General features: G+C 45.9%; 2 protein-coding genes across 8 annotated transcripts in view; both read left to right on the top strand.

The window, feature by feature from the left end:
* MAP4K3 (mitogen-activated protein kinase kinase kinase kinase 3) overlaps window positions 1–5,137 on the top strand; it is an 84,258-nt gene extending 79,121 nt beyond the window's left edge. For all 6 annotated transcript variants that reach the window (XM_065733911.1, XM_065734299.1, XM_065734160.1 and 3 more), the window contains 2 exons: window positions 1,405–1,460; window positions 3,742–5,137. In XM_065733911.1, coding sequence (XP_065589983.1) covers window positions 1,405–1,460; window positions 3,742–3,829 — 144 coding nt within the window. In that variant the 3' untranslated portion in view covers window positions 3,830–5,137. The remainder of the gene's footprint in view (window positions 1–1,404; window positions 1,461–3,741) is intronic.
* A 2,637-nt stretch (window positions 5,138–7,774) lies between these two features.
* SOS1 (SOS Ras/Rac guanine nucleotide exchange factor 1) overlaps window positions 7,775–18,568 on the top strand; it is a 46,455-nt gene continuing 35,661 nt past the window's right edge. The window contains exons 1-4 of one of the 2 annotated variants that reach the window (XM_065730134.1): window positions 7,775–7,880; window positions 15,227–15,352; window positions 17,560–17,691; window positions 18,222–18,386. In XM_065730134.1, coding sequence (XP_065586206.1) covers window positions 7,794–7,880; window positions 15,227–15,352; window positions 17,560–17,691; window positions 18,222–18,386 — 510 coding nt within the window. In that variant the 5' untranslated portion in view covers window positions 7,775–7,793. Of the gene's footprint in view, window positions 7,881–8,691; window positions 8,944–15,226; window positions 15,353–17,559; window positions 17,692–18,221; window positions 18,387–18,568 lie in introns of those variants that run through there. The other variant, XM_065730219.1, reaches the window with a different exon arrangement.

Raw genomic sequence — 18,568 nt, 5'->3', positions numbered from 1 at the left:
GGTGAAATACAGACAGCAGATCTGAGCAATTGCCAGATAGAAAGTCACCCCAAACATTTTTATGTGGAGCATACCTAGGGTCAGCTCTCAGGCCTTTTTGAATTCCTTAGTGCTCCTGGCTGTCCTAGTGGCTGTAGCTATTAAAAAAGAAACAAACCTGTTTTCATTGGTACTGTGAAAAGCCTGCGTTCCTGGACATGGATCTTGATCACCTTTGTTACTTTGTGGGAATTGTGAAGTGTATACGAGCTGTTACACCTGAAAACAGCTTTACCATCCTAACATTGCAGCACGTTTCCCTTTGAAGACTTAAGTATTGGTAGAATCTGAATTATTACTAATTCACTAGCCTAATACTGCCTGGTCTAATTGGGGAGGATTTTAGCTACTTGGAAAATTATTTCACCTTTTCCTTCTTCAACGGTTACCTTCAACAGTGGTGTGATTGATTGTTTGGAAAGGATGAAACATCATGCAAATGCTGAGACAAGACTAGAATTTAGGCCAAGATGTAGACTTGACCTCACAAGAAGCAAGTAGCAACTTTCTTAGATTGGGAAACCTCATTACTGTGAATTAGATATATATATATATAATTTTTTTAAAAGTTCTCTATGCGAGAAGTGTATTTAATAAGGCAGCTAATGCTACTAGGATCTAGGAAGGGGAGAAAAGTCTCTTCTATCTTCAGAAAATGAAATGTGATTATGTAGAAAGGGAGCTTTGAAACACTGCTTCCCATTCACGGTATGACATGATATCCTTTGGAGTATTCAATGGGCTTTGGATGACTTTATTGATTAAGATACTATTTTCTTTGCTGCTTTTGATGTTCATATAATCATAAAGACATATCTTACAAGTACAATTCACCAGCAGAACATAATGCTATATTGCACTAGTCTGAAGTGTCACGATACTTTGTTTTCCTTACACAATGGGCAACAATTTGATTGTTACCCTTTTAAAGTCTTCAAAAGATGAACTTACTACATCATTCTGATTCAGTATTTCAACAAAACATATCGGTATTATGTGTGACTTACCTGAACCATTTCAGATGCCTACAATACAGTGAGACAAAGTAGAGCTGTACAGGTACCTATTTCAGTCATGATATAAAGAGAATGGTGCCAGTAACTGAGGTGCTGTGCTGTGCATGCTGAGCCCTGCTGGTGTGATTGCAGTTGGTCCCAGAGGAGCTCACATTATTTGGCAACTGGGAAGAAACCAAAAACAAGCAACCTTTTAGATCTTATTTGTGAGCGATAGTTGCAATGCACTCTCTAGCCACCTTAATTGAGCAGATTTGTAGTATTAGCCATTGTCAATTATTTTCTTTAGGTTGATTAAAAAAATCACCTGTGCACTTAACATGTAAATACTTGTTGTATTTTTGTCTAGATCACACAAGAAATTTCTGATAATACAAGGATATTCAGGCTTCTGGGATCTGACAGGTATGAGGAAAAGTGAATGTGGCATGTAGAAGTGAGGCAAAATGTTTCCCACCTACTTATAGAAATTCTTTTTGCTTGTTTCTTGTGATTCTGTCTTACTGTCTCACTCATTACTTTGTGTACCTGTGTACCTTTCATCACTTTAAGTTTACTTGTGTTTCTTAAAAAAAAATAGAAGTTCTTCTAGAAGAGTTTGTGGGCTTCCAGAAGTACTCAGCCATGACATGGAGCTTGTAATTGGCTGCAGTTAACATCTCCAAGGAGCTTTTCAATTTTTTTTTTTTTTTTTTTTGCACTGTAGTTCTTTTAACTTACTAAAATTTTTGCTCTGGGATGCTCAGCTGCATGAGACAAATGCCAAAAAACAGTCACCTTGAAAATGACAATATCTCAATTTCACCCACAGAAAGAGGCCTTATCGACATGGCAGCTCAGGTCTTTTAAGAGCTCTTCATTACTCTTAGCGTAGTTGTTCTTTGTTGTCTCTTTTGCATGATGCAAATGTATGTCTGTCTGACCCATCAGTCAAATGTTAGCTTGTAAATAGTCACTGCTATTTTAGAAGTGTCACTGTCTTCTTCAAGTTTCTCTGCTCTGCTGTCAAGTTTTGTACATAAGTTTAACAGTCATGAACGCAGCAAATGTTTTGTCTCTGGAGAGTGAGTGCTGGCTTGACAGTTTCACCTGCAATATATTCGTATGCAGTGCAAAGATAGACTTCAGTTTTTAAGAATTGTCTCTGTCTTAGGCTACTTGCGGGAAACTTGCTCTCTTGTAGCATTTACGAACTACCAATAAGCTCCACAGCAACTAGAGGCTTTCCCCATATGCTACTTGTCCAAGCTTGATGCACAGCCCTATAATTACCTGTAACATCAACAGCACTGAATGGTGCCGTGGCTTTGTCAGCTAGCAACCTCATGGCAATTTTTGCTGTCTGGGGGTTGAGGGTTCTGCCTTATGTGCAATACCTGATAGCTCTCTGGTAATGAGTAATTGTAAGCAATACTCATCTCTGACCTGAGGGTTTTATTCTCCTGGTGCCAGTGAGATGTGCATGGAGCTTAGCTTTATTATGTCATTTCTCTTTGTTGTTAAGAGACAGCATAGCTTAAATTAAAAACAAGTCTGACTTCAGAATGGAACATGACATTGCAAATCATTGCCTTGGAGAAAAACGCCTTCATAAATACTGTTCCATCTATTTCCATCTTAGACTAATAGTCTCCCAGGACTGAGACGATGTTTAAAGACTTTGTGCTGCAATAAACTCTAATTTTGAATTTTTTCAGACATCATTTTGATTGCAAGTCTCATATCTTCTGCTTGAGCTGTGAAACCTTTTCCAGCAATTGTCTCTCTCTTTGGTAGTTCTTCAGTGGGGTTCTGAAAAGTGAAAAATATCAGTGTGATAAAAGCTTGCATGTTTTCTCCTGGGAGCGGGGAATGCCTTGTGGAGCATGCTGAGCAGAGCATTCATTCTGAAGTAAGCTCTCTCTTCTTGGCTGAATTCTCAATAGATGGACTTGAATTTTCTCAGAATCCACCTTCTCTTTTGGCGGAGGTTGTGTAGGAGAACTGTGTCATGAGCATCCTGCTTTGTTCTGCAGTTTTTGCCGTTCTTGCCGGATTCAGCTTCTCACAGTTTGTGAAACCAAGCTGTGATTGCCCATTTCTCTCCTTTAAAGAGATTGGTCTAATGTGGGACATCCCTTGTGGTCTTTGCAGCAGTAGTTCAGATCTGCATGTAATTATGCTCCTTTTGTGAATTCTGTTGGCTTATGTTTATTTGTGTGTCTGTGACTTCTAGAGCTGGAGGAAGTTTCTGTGAATTTAGTGACCTTTGATAATTTGCATGAGCTCAGGGAAAGGCTAAAAATGCTCGCACAAGTTGGGCTTTGGTCAGTTGACGTGTCCACAGGCAAAGAACAGGCAAACAACATTCAGTGTAAGAGGGGAGCTTTGCAAAGCTCCAGGGAAGCACCAGCCCAGGCAGTAGGGAGTGCTGGAGTAGGACCTTCCTCAGAGGGTGAAAATACGATGCTGAGAGTGATCGGTTGTCGATTAGGAGCCTAGAGGGGCTGTGGGAGATCCTTGGTGATGTTCAGGCCATGTCTGGATGAGATTCCCAGCCACCTGAGCTGGATTTGAAGTTGATTGTACTTTGAGCGAGCTTTGGTCGATAAGCCTCCAGGGAAAGAGAAATGACTGCTGGTCAAATGGACGCCCCGAGAAAAAATGTTTCCAGTTTGACTTTGTGCCTGTTACGTTTTTGTTTTAGGGTCGTGGTGCTGGAAAGCAGGCCGACAGATAACCCAACAGCCAACAGCAATCTATATATCCTAGCAGGGCATGAGAACAGCTACTGAGAATGGTGCACAGCAGCTCCCCTCGGCAAGATAGCACTCCTGCGGTGGCATTCACGGCTGGCTGAAATTGCACAAAAGCTGCAGTAACCTGACTTCAGTTACTTTATAATTTATTATGGCATGAGAGGAAGACGTGAGTTGTTTGTGGTATGGACAGACAAGCATTAAGATACCACAGAAGTGCTTAATTTACTGTTATGTAATCTTTGTACATATGCAGTATTTTTCAGTGAAACTTCTTGGTGAAGACCTACACTGACTTTCTGTAGATAGTGGTCCTCCTGTTAAGTACAAGTGTCTTACCTGTACAGATGTAAAAGTCACTGAGGATGCAAAAATGAAATCGGGGTACTATTTTAAGGATTTGTCATGTGTTTATTATAAAGTGGGATGCTAGGAACAAAAACAGTACATTTAACAACACTATTGTATTTTATTATATGTAATTTACTAATACAAATAAATTTAACTTTTAGAAATCGTAGCCAAGGCTGTAATCAGATTACAATCTTGTTTTAATTTTGATGAAACACACTGGTGTTCATGTTTGCACAACATATTGAGATGTGATGTATTTAGTCACAAAGGTAAGCTGTGACTTTGTGGATATGACTTGGGCTTCAGAGTTCCTTTTTTTTTTTGTTTGTTTGTTTACGCGGGTAGTTTTCTTTGTGAAACAAACCAGTTAGACACCTGTATTTTATATTTAATTAAAACTCTTTACGATTACTTCTCTATGCTTGAAAACAAGACTTTCTGGATGGGTGTCAGTCCCAGAATAGTGGTACCTTGCTGTAACACTGCAATAGGTGTTTGAATTACTAGCATATACAGTGATAAAAAATATATAAATTACTATTACTGTCTGTCTTACTAAATAGCATCATATCACAGTGAAAAAGCAGCAACATTCCACACTGTGGAAATGGCTCAAAGATGTTTTGACTTTTTTTGGCCTTATAACCATTTTCACACTTTCTTTGATTTAGGATGTTAACACATGGCCAAAATAATTTAGTTTACTACCTCATTCAAACAATACAATGGTTACTACGCATCACAGGAACTTAGTTTTGATCAGAAGTATTTTTGATTGCTATTTTCCAATGGAGTATGTAAATGCCAAGTTTTAGCGAAATGCACACATTTGACTCCTTTTTTGTATATGTTCTTTTATATTTTATTGTGATAATATACACTAAAACCAAACTAAATTTAAAGTGATTTATGGCCTGCATTATTGTTGTGATCGGTAATGCTTTGAAACATGTTCTCTAATGTATATAATGTAAAATAAACTTTTTTTTTAACATGTTGTTGTACAAGTAGATTACCACATGCACTGATTTCCACGTAAGACTAAAATCTGCTGCTGGACCGTTCTGCGTCTTGAGTTCTGCTATTAAATGTTTGTGCCAAACACAGAAGCTGGGCGTTTCTGAATGCATGAAAGGTCAGACCACTGGAGCTCCCCTGAATTTAGAGCAGCACTTAAGTGTAGGCGGTATTGCCCTTGTATGCCCTTAGGCAATGGATATATGTATTTTGGATGTCCTTCCAAACTCTGGCTTGTTTAATTTCTTCCTTAGAGTAACTCCCTCTGTCAGGTGCACCTCTGTTGCTTGCAAAACTTGATTTTTATTTTTTTTTTCAGTTGGGCTATTTCTTGTCAGTTGGTTTGTTTTGTTTAATGCCTGTAGCTTGTTGGATCTGCTGGCCCCATCTGCTCCCTTGCATAGAACCTCAGATACGCCCTGTGGCAGAGGTGGTAACGAGCCTCAGTGCTGGGAAGCTGAATTCTCAGAAAAGGCGAGAAGTTCTGGGTGTTTCACTTGTGCTGCTGCTGCCCAAGGGGGATTTCCATCCCGCCTCTGTGGACTATTCCTCACTTCAGTGTCCAAAAAGTAGCAGACTTCTACCCAAGTACAATATAGCCGATGTGCAAACGTGCTCCTTCCCCTTGGGTTTCTGCAGCAGCTGGGGCCTGTATTTTGCAGTTTGGGGCTTCTGGGCTGCTGCTGAAGAGCAAGCACCAAGGAGCTACAGGAAACTGCTTTTTATTCTCATTGAATACTTCTGGTAGAAAGATGTACCCTGAGAATGGTGCAGCTGGAATTGCTTGTCAAACTCGAGGAAGGCAGGGAAAGGGGAAGGAGGGGGAGAGGGTGTGCTAAGATGCGATTGTCTCAAGTTTATTTTTACAGCCAAGACAGCTTGCCTTCCCTGTGCTGCTTTCTGGTTTGGAGCATGAGCTAAGGCTGGATCTCAGTTCAAATGGAGCTTCTTCAAGAGAACAAAGAAGTGGGGTTGTGCAGGTCCTTCACAGAAAGCAGAGCTGGGCTAGCACCCCCAGCCTTATACCTACAGCCTGAGTCAAGCCAGCTTGGTGCAGTATTTTGGACCACAACCCTACTGTGTTAATCTCCACCTAGAAGAGTTGGTGAGCAAAGCACGAGTGTAATTTTACACCCAGTGCTGCACGCATTTGATAGCAGGATTTGAATGCTGATAGACTGCTAGGCCAAGCAACCAGCTTTGACAGACCTCCTTTCATCCCTGTCCCAGTATGTTCAAAGCAGGAGTCTGACTCCTTCAAACAGCAGTGTTTGGCTGGAGGAAAAGCACCTGAGGCAGAGCTGTGTGGGGCAAAGACGTTCTTTTGAGAAGCTCCATCCATTGCCTACTGAAATGCTGCTCAGCGGCTCTGGACAATCTCCCGTCCTCAGAGTACTTAAGCAAACTTCCCCACGTGCATGCCATTCCTGACGGTGTCTGTGGTATCAGCCCTCCAAGAAAAAGACTCCGCAGTCTGTCCAAGCACTCTTGCGTGGGTAACACCCTCCTCCCATCCAGGAAGCTGATCCCAAACCGCCCTTTGAGCAATCTGCAGGGGTTTCACGCTTCTCAGGCTCCCTGGAAGCAGTAGATGACTGTCTTCTCTGGTCTTCAGACTGCTCGTTTTGCTCGTGTCCTGCTTGAACGGGATGTTTATTTACCCCTGGCCTCACGCCACGTGAGGTGTCAGTGTCTTTCTAAGGACAAACAACTCCCTGAGGAGCCGTAGCGCTGCCCATGGTCTCGAACTGCCAGCAGACACCCAGCGGCAGGTGCCAGCTCCTGCCTGCATCTCTGTGGGCCACGCGAGAAGCAAGGCCTGGGGCCGGAGCGAGCAGGGAGCACGTGGACACTCGGTTGGGAGGGGAGCTGGGGCCTGCCTGCCCGCAGCGTGGCTCCCTCTGAAGCAGATTACGCTTGGAAGGTACAATGAGCAAATCTGCAGACGAGAGCCGTCGTGTTTGGATGGAGGTCCCTGTGTGCGACAGAACGACACGTCGCTTTGGTCCGAAGGGCTCCTTAACACCAACGCGCCCTTCCAGCCCGGCTTCGCTAGCCTACGGTTGCGTGATCCTACGAAGGCGCTCCCCCCTCCGCCCGCCTGCCCGCGGCCGCCCGCGGCCGCCCGGCTCCGCGGCGGCTCGCAGCAGGGCTCCGCCCCATGGCGGCGCGGGGGCGGAGCGGCGGCGTGAGGTCACCTCCGCCGTGCAGGAGGGCCGCGGCGGAGGCGCCGCTGCGGCGCAGGCGCGGGGCGGGCCGGCGCCGCGCATGCTCCGCGGGCGCCAACCGTGCGGGCGAGGACGGGGGAGCTTTGGAGAGCGGGGGAGGCGGCGGCGCTCGCGCTCCGGGCGCCCGACCCCGCCCCTCGCGGCCCGCGCGCCGCGCCGCGTGACCCCGCTCCCGCCGCCCCTACCCCTCCGCGGCGCCGCGGGGCGACCACCGAGAGCCGGGAGGGGGATGCGGCAGCCGCCGCCTCCCCCCGCCGCTGCGGGCCTGCCGGCGGCGGCGGGGGGCCGCCGGGCCTCCTGGTGAGGGGCGCCCAGCCCTCCCCGCCGCGGCCTTCCTCCGCGCCGAGCCCGGCCCGCCCTGCCCTGCCCGCCGCCCCGAGCGGGCCGGGCCCGGCGGCACCATGCAGGCGCAGCCGCTGCTCTACGAGTTCTTCAGCGAGGAGAACGCGCCTAAGTGGCGGGGGCTGCTGGTGCCCGCCCTGAAGAAGGTGAGGGGGAAGCGGGAGCGGCGCTCGGTCGCACCGGGAGCTCTCCGTACCGCCCGGGAGCGCGTGTGGGGGGGACGGCCGGGCCTCTCCGCAGTCCCGCTCCGGAAGCGGCCCGGGGAGCGCGCCCGGCCCGGCCCGGCGCCGTGACAGCCGGGGCTGCGGGTGCGGAGCGGCACGGGGCCGCGGGACGGATCGCAAGGAGCTCCGGCACGGCAGCGCTCGGGGTTCGCGGCCCCGGGTTGAGCTGGTCCGAGCGCCGACGTCTCCTCGGTAGGACGCCCGTCATCCCTCGGGGTGTGCAGCTGACAGGCGCGGACGGACGTCGTGCGGAAGAGGGGAGGAACGGTGAGCGCTCCTCCGTCCTCCTGCAGCCGGGCCCGGGAAGTGCAGGACGTGAGGAGCGGGGCTGTGTGACGGCGCTGCCCGGACTGGCCTGGGAACGCGAGCGGAGCGCTTCGTGGTCGCGCTGCGATGTGTTCGTGTGGGTGTGTGTAGCCGTAGCGGTGAGCGGCAGCCGTTGGGTGAAGGACCTGCTCGTAGGGCTGGCTGACCTCTCTGTCCCCATTGCGGATTGGAGGTCTCGAGCGCTGCAGTCCGATGCAGTACGATGTTTCTTCCCTCTTGCGATGCATTGCCCCATTTTTCTGGCCTGCTCTTTGAGCTCTCCAGTGCTTTAGCCCCCGTCCTGTTCTTGGAAGTCTTCTCGCTTGTCTCATCCGTAGCCTGCTGCGCTACGCTTCTCCTCCAAGCACAGGAGTGAGCTCGCCCTGCTCATCCTGTGGCGTAATGGGCTTGTCAGACTTTGAGCGAAGCTTGATGCTGAGCACTGGAGAAGGACGCAGACTGAGGACCTCAAGGCAGAATTTAGCCTGGAATTATTCTTTACATCGGGAGTACAGGATTCCGTCCCAATGGATGAGCCGTTCACAGAGCCACTTGGATCAGCAGTGCTCACTGGAGAGGCTGGATGAATTACTTGGGTGAAAGGAGGAAGAAGAGTCAGAAGCCATAAAAAGCATCTGATGGAGATAAACTGCCAAGGGTACCAGCCTGGCCCTGCAAGGTACAGTCCTGGTTTCATGGTGTGGTGCTCTCTGTGGGTAGTGGGACAGCTGGGTTGAGGTGGAGTTAGTTCTGAAGCCCCAGTGCTCAGATGTGTGACTGTCGAGCAGATGTTAGTCCTTTGAACCTCTGCTTTCATGAGGTTTCCACCTGTTTCTTATCTTCTCTCTTGCTGTTGCCCAGCATGCTCCAGAAGCGTAGTCCTCTGCTGCTTCCTGTTGCTGTCCCTGTAAATGCAGAAATAAAGAAGCCGTCCATATTGTCACCTACCTTGCTCAACAGCCAAATACTTGAGTTACAGGAAAACCAAATGACAGATGTGAACATACAGCTGTTGTCTTAAAAGCTTCTTCATTAATTAGGAAGCCAAATGGAGTATTTTACTAACTTACATGTGTACAGGTTGTCTTGGCTAGTGTGCTTAGTCCCAGTAAATGCCTCATAAAGTAACAAACCTGTCCTAAGCATCAGGTGCACCCAGGAGAGCTGTGGCTCGCTCTGACAGCTATCTGTTGTTGCTCGGGAGATGGGTGCAGTGTGCAGCCCTGCAGCAGATAGCTCAGGAGCAGTGTCCCCATGCTGTGCCAACCAGAGCTTGCACCTATGTGTGGGACCAGTAAAACAGAGCATGGCAGTGCACGCCATCGAGGCCAAAGGGCAGAACCTTCCCAGAGGGAGAGCAGTGTTGTGTGCCTTTGCTGTATTGCCAGAGCACGTGCTCTGTGCAGTCATGTTATCAGGTGCTGATGTGAGGTCCTGTCATGAACTGAGGACTTCTTCTTGCCCTCAGTGAGCTGACCGTGCTCTCGTGTCCGCTCTTGGGTAGTGGCAGCACTCTGCTTTCTGAGTTCCTCCTTTAAACAGTTGGGTACACAAACAGGATCATTACATTTTCCTGTGTGGCTGGAAGTGAGATTTGGGAAGACATATGTTGAATTAGTATCACTGGTTGGGAGGACAGTGTTTGAACATTGTTGAAGCACATACACCAGCATGCAGTGTTCCCCGCTGTTGGGGAAGGCTGCCTTTACCCCTTTGAAACTACACGTTGGCTTGTAACGTGGAGCTCAAACAACACCCCTAGAATCACTTCCTAAAAACCAGGTATTGTTGAGTAACTGCAGAGCTTTCTCTTTCCCAATGGGTTATTTTGATTCTGTGTTTTTTATTAATAAAAACAAGTGTATATATTAAGAATAAATAACTTCTTACATCATTGAAGTCTTACAAATGTGTGCCATGTATTTCATTAGGCACAGGCCTTAGCAGTAGGGTCTGTAATGCACTGTCTTTGCATTCAACAGCTGCATTTGCAAAAAGCAGCTTTTGTACCATTCGGATCATAATGTAATCCCTTTTCTTCCTATTCTCCTTCAGATCCTGTCAAGATAGACTTCAGTGCACTCAATTAGGAGGGGAATGATGAGCAGTAAGATGCTTCTCTGCCTGGTCACTATTATTTTGAAGCATCAGAAGACAAAGTGTTACAGAGGCGCTCAGTTGCTGGCAAAAGACAGCAATCCTGATGATAAGCTTCAAGAAAAAGAAGTAAGAATAACAGCTAGTGTTTGAAGTAGAAGTTGCAGAGGTGGACAGGTTAGGTGCTGAGGATGAAGACGAAGATTCAAGGTGTACAAAACATCAGAGCTCTTGGCTGGCTGGAGACAGAGACCTGTGGATTTGGGGCACTGTGGAAGGCAGACTCAGAAGGGATGCCTGCAGAGTGATGCATTCAGCTCTTCTTCCTTCGCTAGTGAACTTGCTCACTTTGTTCTGATCTTCATCAGTGTGGAGTGTTTTTCTTCAACATCTTTCCTTGTGGCTTCATTTTGCTTGTGCAGTAGGAATTGCTCTGCATACCCACGATGTACTTCTTCCCTGATACGTTGGTTTTTACCATAGGAAGTGTCATCCTTACTGATTGGTCAGTTTGATTATTTAGAGAAACAAAAGAACTTTGTTACCGTACAGATGCTCCACTGCTTGAATACTTCAAATCGCTGTGAATCTGTAGAGCAATTAACAAGGAGTGCTGGGGAAGCTGTGACTGACAAAAATGTTTTTACCTGACTCTTAATTACCTCGTTCTTCGAACTGATGACAGTCCAATAGCTGCTTGTCACTCAGAATGATGGTAGTTCTTGTTGGCAGTGCTTTGCTGCAGATGCAGGACGTGATTAATTCTTGATAGCCTTGGATTCTCTGTGCTCAGAATGGCTGTGCAGGATAAAGTTAAGGTCCTGAAGTATGAATTTAAGACCCCCCCGAGCTTGGTTTAGTTTACTGAATTAACTAATCAAGGTAACAACAACACATGGGCAGGATTGCCAACTGTAGGCAGGGAGTACAAGAGAAAAAAACAGTATTTGTGGAGTGTTTGTGCTATGAGGACGACCCTTGTTCACACAAGCTGTCCCTAAAATATTTGATCCTGGAGTGTTTTAGTGATAAGCAGCTGCTTGTCAGTAGTTTTGTCGTCATTGAGGGAATACTGAAAGCTGCTTCAGTGGAAATAAGGGTTGTACAAGTTGTTAAAACTTGAAAAGCAACCAATGTGGGGGGAAAAGAAAAAGCCTGCTCTGTTACCACATTGCTTCTAATAATAACCTATCTGCCAAGGTCTGTATTTTCCACTTCTGCTCTTCGTATTTTGAAGGTTCAGAAAAATGCTTTTAATCAGTTGAGTCTCACCCTGTGTTTTGGAAAACAGCTTGATCTTTGATTTGGGAGAAGTGCCAGAGGCCTTGCCTCTTTCCACTATGTGATAGTGCGATGAAAATCATAGATTCCTTGTCCAATGGCAGTAGAATAATTGCAGACTAAGCAGGCAGGGAAAGGTGATGGCTCTCTCTTTCTTTCCTTACACGGTCTGCCTTCTTATTACGGCTTCTTCCATTTTATTAACAAGATGCTCTGTTCAGTACAGTGTCTTTCCTTCAGCTGCTTCCTTGGAACACTTCAGCTGCCACCGAGCGAGACTGGCAGTGCTGTGGTACCGCTGCTCAGCAGGGAAGCTGCTTGTGCTTTAGCACATGCTGTTGTTTGGTTGATGCGTTGCCTTCTTGCCAGACCCCAGTAGATGGGCAGTCTTACCTGGGTGTGGAAGTGGTGTTCTCTGCCCAGCAGGAGATTGGTTTGGTTCATTACTTAGCTTAGGATGATGCCCTTCTGTTACATACCTTTCTGAGGCTTCTGCTGCTCGTGTTGGGAGGCAGGTCCCTGTTGTTCTAGACAGCCTCCATACACACAATGGAATGCTTTCAGCCATAGGCTGTAATGCTTCAGCTTCACGTTGGGGTACGTTCGGCCTTTGCTCTGGGAGGTGTGAGGAAGAGTAACTGAAAATTGTTGCAAAGGAAGCTTGGTTTAGTATTAGGCTGTTTGTGAAACTTACTGCGTGTGCCTTCCCTTCTTAACCTGTTGTCAAGTGCCTCTTTAGGGCAGAATAAACTGCTGAACGTCAGCCTAGACTTTGTTTGGGTTACCTTGTGACCAGGTTCAGTACTGGGTTGGGCCAGAGAAAAAAGCCATCAGATGAACCGGCAGGGGAGGCAGGGGCTTCCAGCTGCTCTCACTTGTGCTGGGTACCTCAAAGAATTGAAGCTTTTGTCAAAAGATGCTTTTAGGCCGTTCTTGTGGTAATTTCCCTTATCACAAGATAGATGTTTTGGTGTGTGTGGGAGGGAGGGATGGGTTCTGCCAGTATTGAAGGGAGAGGTGAAATGCGTAGATAAGAATCTTATCTAAACATCACTACACTTCAGAAGTTGTTTGTCTGTGTTTATCGGGTGTGCTCCTGTGGTGGGCCTTTCTGGGGGGGTGGGGTGGCCGGGTTGTTCTGATTTGGTCTCTGAGCTGCCTCAGGAGGATGGAAGCCTCCTCCCCTTTCCCCAGCAGGGCGAGCTCCTCTTTGGAGCCTGACCATGTGGCAGAGCCTCTGGCAGGTGTTCTCACTCGGTGCCTTCTCTTACCAGATCCTGCCTGTTGCCCATCTGGTGTCATGCTCCTGGGCCTGGTGACCAGCGTCCTCAGCTTCAGCTGGCACGTGCCCAGCCTTGGTGGCTCTGTGCTGCAGATGGCATGCTTTGTGTCCCTTGTGCTCTCCTTTCGTTTTCCTTGTTGGAATGGTACGACTTTGAACCCTAAACGATACGAAATCTCACTTCAGCTTCATTGCTGTGTATTAACTGCCTCTCTAATAGAGATAAACTGTGCTGGTGACCCACAGCACCTCATGCATGCTGTGCTCCAGCACAGCTCAGTGGTGCCAGAAGATGGTGGCCTTCAAGGAGAATGATGTAACCGCTCCCCAAGCATGAAAGCTTAGGAAAAAAATGTTTGGAACTTTATCTTCTGAACGAGGAATAGGTTATCACTGTTGACTTTGCTTTGGCTGACTGTGGATAATGTTTCAGGTCATGGCCCGTTGTGGTATTTGTTTGTTCTTATTCCTATAGATTTACAGACAGAAAGGGTTTGAAGTCTGCCATCTGTTTTCTAAGCAAGGGGAGAAAGCGGAGCAATTTCTCAACGCTGAGGTTTATCACGTTACGTATTTTTACTGCTTGGTTGACTTGGTAATTTAGAATTTTCAAAATACAGAATGCTATAGGAATCCGTAGGGATAACCTGACGTGAATATGTTTTAGGCAGCTAAAAAAAAAAGAACGAGAGCATCTTGTAGGCAGCTTAGATCACTTGATCTTTAAGAGAATTCTTCTGCAAGCCTGTAATTTGTGATGAGAGACTGTCCCGGGATGGCACGGTATGTCAGCAGCAGTGCTTGAGTGGTGAGCCATGCTCGGGACCGTGGGGCGTGCTGCTCCCCAGGTGCCTCCAGCAACCTGCTGTGTGTTACTGGGAAAGTGAAACCTCTGGCATCGTTGAATCGCTTCCCTGAGTCAGGGAGAACGTCGCCTGCTCTATTTCTGCCCACGTTTTCAAGTTAAAAAGCAGTCAGTGGTGGAGGTGTTCTTTAAGACATAATGGATAAGGGTATGCAGCCTGCAAAAGCTAAGCCCGTGATCAGGCACGTTTAGTTCTCAGTAGCAGCTCTGCGAGCAGCGGGGCTGTGCCTAGACATGAAGTGCTTCGACTAGTGAGTGCCTTAGCAGGCAAGTGGATTTCTATTTGAGGCTGGTGTGTGTTTGAACTTCGTAACATTTAGTTCTTGCTATAGCTGCAAATAGGAACGAGAACTCAGCTGTGAAATTAAATAATTACGGCTGCAGCATTTGAGTATAGACGTGTGGGCTTAATATTTGGTTGAGACAAATTGTCGGGTTTTGGCTTAAGGTGGTTCTGCCCTTCTGTTAGCAATTGGGAGAACTGGAGGCGTTTTGAGTGCAGTGGGAATGGTAAAATGATGAAATCAGGGCTTGAAAAGCCTTGCAGAAGTCAGCAGCCATCTTGCTCTGCCATCCTATCTGCCACCCATGTTTAGGACTGAGATTCAACCACCTGTCAGTTTTAGGCTCTTGGAGTGCTGGGCTTTGCTCACCTGAATGGGTTAAAAGCATGCTTCTGTTAGCTGCAGAGATGCAGAGAGAAGCTGTCCCGCAGACTGGCTGTGGAAGTTTATGTGGCCATCTGGAAAAATAAATGGCCGAGCTGACCCTGTGGTGGAGCCAAGCAGGAGCGTGCCTCCATGGGTCTACCCGGGGAGAGTCTGCAGGCACTGGTGGCACACATGGAAACGTGTGGGGACTGAACTTTCCAAGCATCTGGAGTGCTGCTGAATTCTGGGATGGCTGTGGCCTTCAAGTGTTCCCGTCCTTCCTTCTAGAGTCTGACTTCAAAACGAACGTGGAAGCAAACTTCTGAACCAGCCTTAATGAGAGCCTGCTGAGAATGGACTGCACGATTTGATGGCTAGATGCTGCTCAGGTCATTTCTGCAGGGCTCTAGCTTTGAAAGAAGTTCTGTGTATTATCATGCTGTAGCTTGAGTGGTGCATGGTGGGTTGTGGAAAGGGAGGAAGCGCCGTGCCTGACGTATATCCTGTGCCTGTGGTGTGAAGAGCTAGGAGGGAAAGATAAAGTAGGCAGTGTATTTGAAGAGTTTTCCTAATTGCACTGCTGAACACCATTATTAATTAGGTGGTTTCTGACATTAAATATTGCAGCAATTTGGGTATGTTTGAATGCTTGAGGTTTGTATTTCTATCGACAGCGCACACGTTCCTCGATGGGGTTTCCTGACCTGTTTTACTCATCCTGCTGTCATAATATTTGCAAGTCTGGGGAAGAGCAAAAATAATGTACAAATTCTTCTCTTTTGTTCAGGTTCAGGTGCAAGTCCATCCTAAACTCTCCTCTACTGAAGATGCGTTACAGTACGTGGAGGAACTAATTCTCCAGTTGCTAAATATGTTGTGTCAAGCCCAGCCGAGAAGTTTTCTGGATGTAGAGGTACAGAGAGTGTTTATTACCAATCTGATCCCTGTTTTGCAACTTAATTTGAGCTCTTGTATGAAAAGTTAATATAATAGATTTCACAATGTAAAAGAGAGCACTTGGTATAAGAGGGAAAAGCACTAATTATGTGTGTTTATGTAACAGAACCTTCAGCGTGAAACCTCTGCTGAGTTACCTAACAGGTGATTTTCCCATCAGTTGCCTTTGTAGTTCAGTGGGCAGTAAAACTGTCTCTGTCATCCACGTTACTGTGTGGCAGTTGGGAACAGTAACTTCTGAGCATAAAGCTGAAAGCTAACTGGTTCCTTTAAGAAGACTTTCACCCTCCCCTCTACCTGCGTAGTCTGAGGCCTCACGCTGCTTCCTCAACCTGCTGATATCAGCTGGTACCCCTTCTGAAATTGGAAATTAAAATAGTTCAATCATTTCTCAGAATGAGACAAGGGACGCTTCTTTGTGTAGAAATGTCTTTTCTTATGATTCCTTTGGCAAAGATTTGCAGCCTGATGTTTGAGAGCAGGTGTCTTATCTTCCTTTAAGAAACAATCCAATTTAGTTATGGCCTAAGCCCATGAATGTCTTGGTAGCCCTCTGTGCTCAGCTGTGGTTTGAATACTGCTGCCATGCTGCAGGCTGCATTTGTAGTGAGCATGTTGGTGTTTGGCACTTGGGGGATGTGCCAGGTTAGTTGCAGAACAAGATGCAACTTCCTTGCTTCCTGAAGAAAGTGTAGAAGAGAAATGCAGGCAGTGTGCTGGCAGGTGTGGGGGGGGGCTGAGGAGCTAACAGCCAAACCGAAAATTCACCGAGCTGTCTCAGAGCTCAGGATTCACGAGTTCAATGTTTACATAGCAGAACCATCAGCATAAAACGTGCTGAATTACCTAAGAGCTGTTTTTCCCATCAGTTGAACTTGTTGTTCAGTGCCCAGTAAAACTGTCTCTGTGAGCTGTCCTACTGCATAATAGCTGGTCATAAATTTCATCCTTCCTTTCCTGAATGCTGACTCCCAGCGGTGGTCAGGATCCCCCCTTGCAGCTGTTCTGTTTTGCAATGTTCTTCTGGTCAGCTGGAGTGGTGGAGGTTTGTGGGAGATTGCATCAAGTGTTTTGTTGCTGTTGTTTAAAACACAGCATTAAGTGGAGCGTTGCTTGAAGATTCGTAACGATTGCCAAGTGCAGCCCTTAGGATGAGAAATACAAGAACTGGAGATGACCAGGCAACCTCAGTTTACCCCCTTTGTGTTTATATGTGATGATGCTGTCTTTAATTACATGGACATACACATTTATTTTTCCCTCGGGTCACCTTCGTTCTTCAGACAGCAGTGTGAGCTGCGTTGGGGAATGATTTGGTGTTAGATAGCAAACTAGTTGTGGGCTTTTTTTGTATGACATCTCATTTTTCCTTTTGCAGAAGGTGGGGGGGTTGGAAAAGATAAAAGTCTGTACTTCAGTGAGTTGAGTGCTATCTTTATGATGCTGTAATCTGTCCCATATGGTTTTTTGGCAACTTTTTGTTTGTGTACTTTGCCCTTTGTAGTGGTTATAAATTTCATCTTCCTCATTTCATGGTTGCTCAAATTGGGGTCATATTTACGTAAGTGATCACTTGCAATCGTAACAGTCAGTGGGAACAGTGGTCTGAAAAAAATAAGATGAGAAGTTATGTGAGAAGTTAGGTTTCTGACACCTTTATTCAAACACCTGGGCTGCCACAACCAGGCAGGTCGTTGGTTCTCCAGAGACCCATGTCTGAGCTCCAGCAGGAGAGCTCTTTGGAGCACGGTGCATACATAGGTATATTCAGGCATGTTGAATGCTAGATGGAGTAAATAAACTGCTGTGGCTGTTCTGTGCAGGGAGTAAAGTGCTAGGATGAAACACAGTCCTGTATTTAAATACTGAATTATCATACGTGTGTCTGGTGAGGAAACCGTGCCTACAGAGGCAGCTTAATTCTGATGCTTCTCAAATTTGGAGTGCTAGATTTATTAATGATTTTTTGGAACGGCATCATGAATGTAGTGAGCAGCATGTGCCCAAAACATTAGGATTTCAAGCTTTTATAGTAAAAAATCTTAACATTAGTAGGCATTCATTTGTTAACTAATGGAAAACAATTTCATAATGTAGTAATATTGCTCAGGTCGTTCAGATAATGCATTTACCCTTTAGTCCTTTTCTTTTTTTTTTTTTAAGGATCGTGTTCAGAAAAGCTTTCCCCATCCTATTGATAAGTGGGCAATAGCTGATGCCCAATCTGCCATTGAGAAACGAAAACGAAGAAATCCGTTATCTCTTCCAGTAGAAAAAATCCATCCTTTATTAAAGGTAAGTAGCAGTGTCATCTTGTTTTTGGAATGCAGTTAGAAGTTGACAGCTTTGTTTTGTGTGATTTCTGTATGCTGCCTGAAGTGTAAACAAAAACCAACACCACCACATTTCCTTCAACGTAATTTAATTTTCCACATTTCCAGTTTAGTTAATTGCATATATTTCTTTCACTTGCTCATCTAAGGATATTTTCGGAAATGTCTTGATTGTTTTTTGAGTCGTGCAAAAGAAGAGTAACCAAATTTGTAGCAAATGAGTGTGTGGCTTTCTTTATCCACTAGAGAGTGCACTAGCTTTCAGGCAAGGTTTCTGGGACAGTTCTTGGCTGTTATCACTTCTATAGCTGATAGAGCAGCATCTGCAATGATGCTGTTTGTTTACTTGGCCTAAGGGCTATTGAGTTACTATTACTAAGAGTGTATGTTGTGAATGTTGAGTTTTAAACTCACATCACAGGTTACAACCACAAATCGTATATTTCAATATCTGAATAACATGGAATATTTGTTTGTTTGTTTTCCTTTCAGGAAGTTCTAGGTTACAAAATTGACCACCAAGTGTCTGTTTACATAGTGGCAGTATTAGAGTACATTTCTGCAGACATACTAAAATTGGTTGGGAATTATGTACGAAATATAAGGCATTATGAGATTACAAAACAAGATATTAAAGTGGCAATGTGTGCTGATAAGGTAAGCTTAACTCTTGATTCTTGTGTTAAAAGAACATTTTAGTTGAATTTAGAGAGGACAATATCTATTCCTCAGTGAGTAAACGGTGTTGTACATTTGAAAGAAGAAACTTTTGCAGTAGAATAGTGTTCCAGTGATACAGCAAAGCTGTTGAAATGCTAATTGAGTTACAGAGCTGTTGC

The sequence above is a fragment of the Cyrtonyx montezumae genome, unplaced genomic scaffold (assembly GCF_038088225.1).
Source record: "Cyrtonyx montezumae isolate F1298 unplaced genomic scaffold, pur_monq_1.0 scaffold_0, whole genome shotgun sequence".
Taxonomy (NCBI): Eukaryota; Metazoa; Chordata; class Aves; order Galliformes; family Odontophoridae; genus Cyrtonyx; species Cyrtonyx montezumae.
This window is presented reverse-complemented; position numbering and strand designations above follow the sequence as displayed.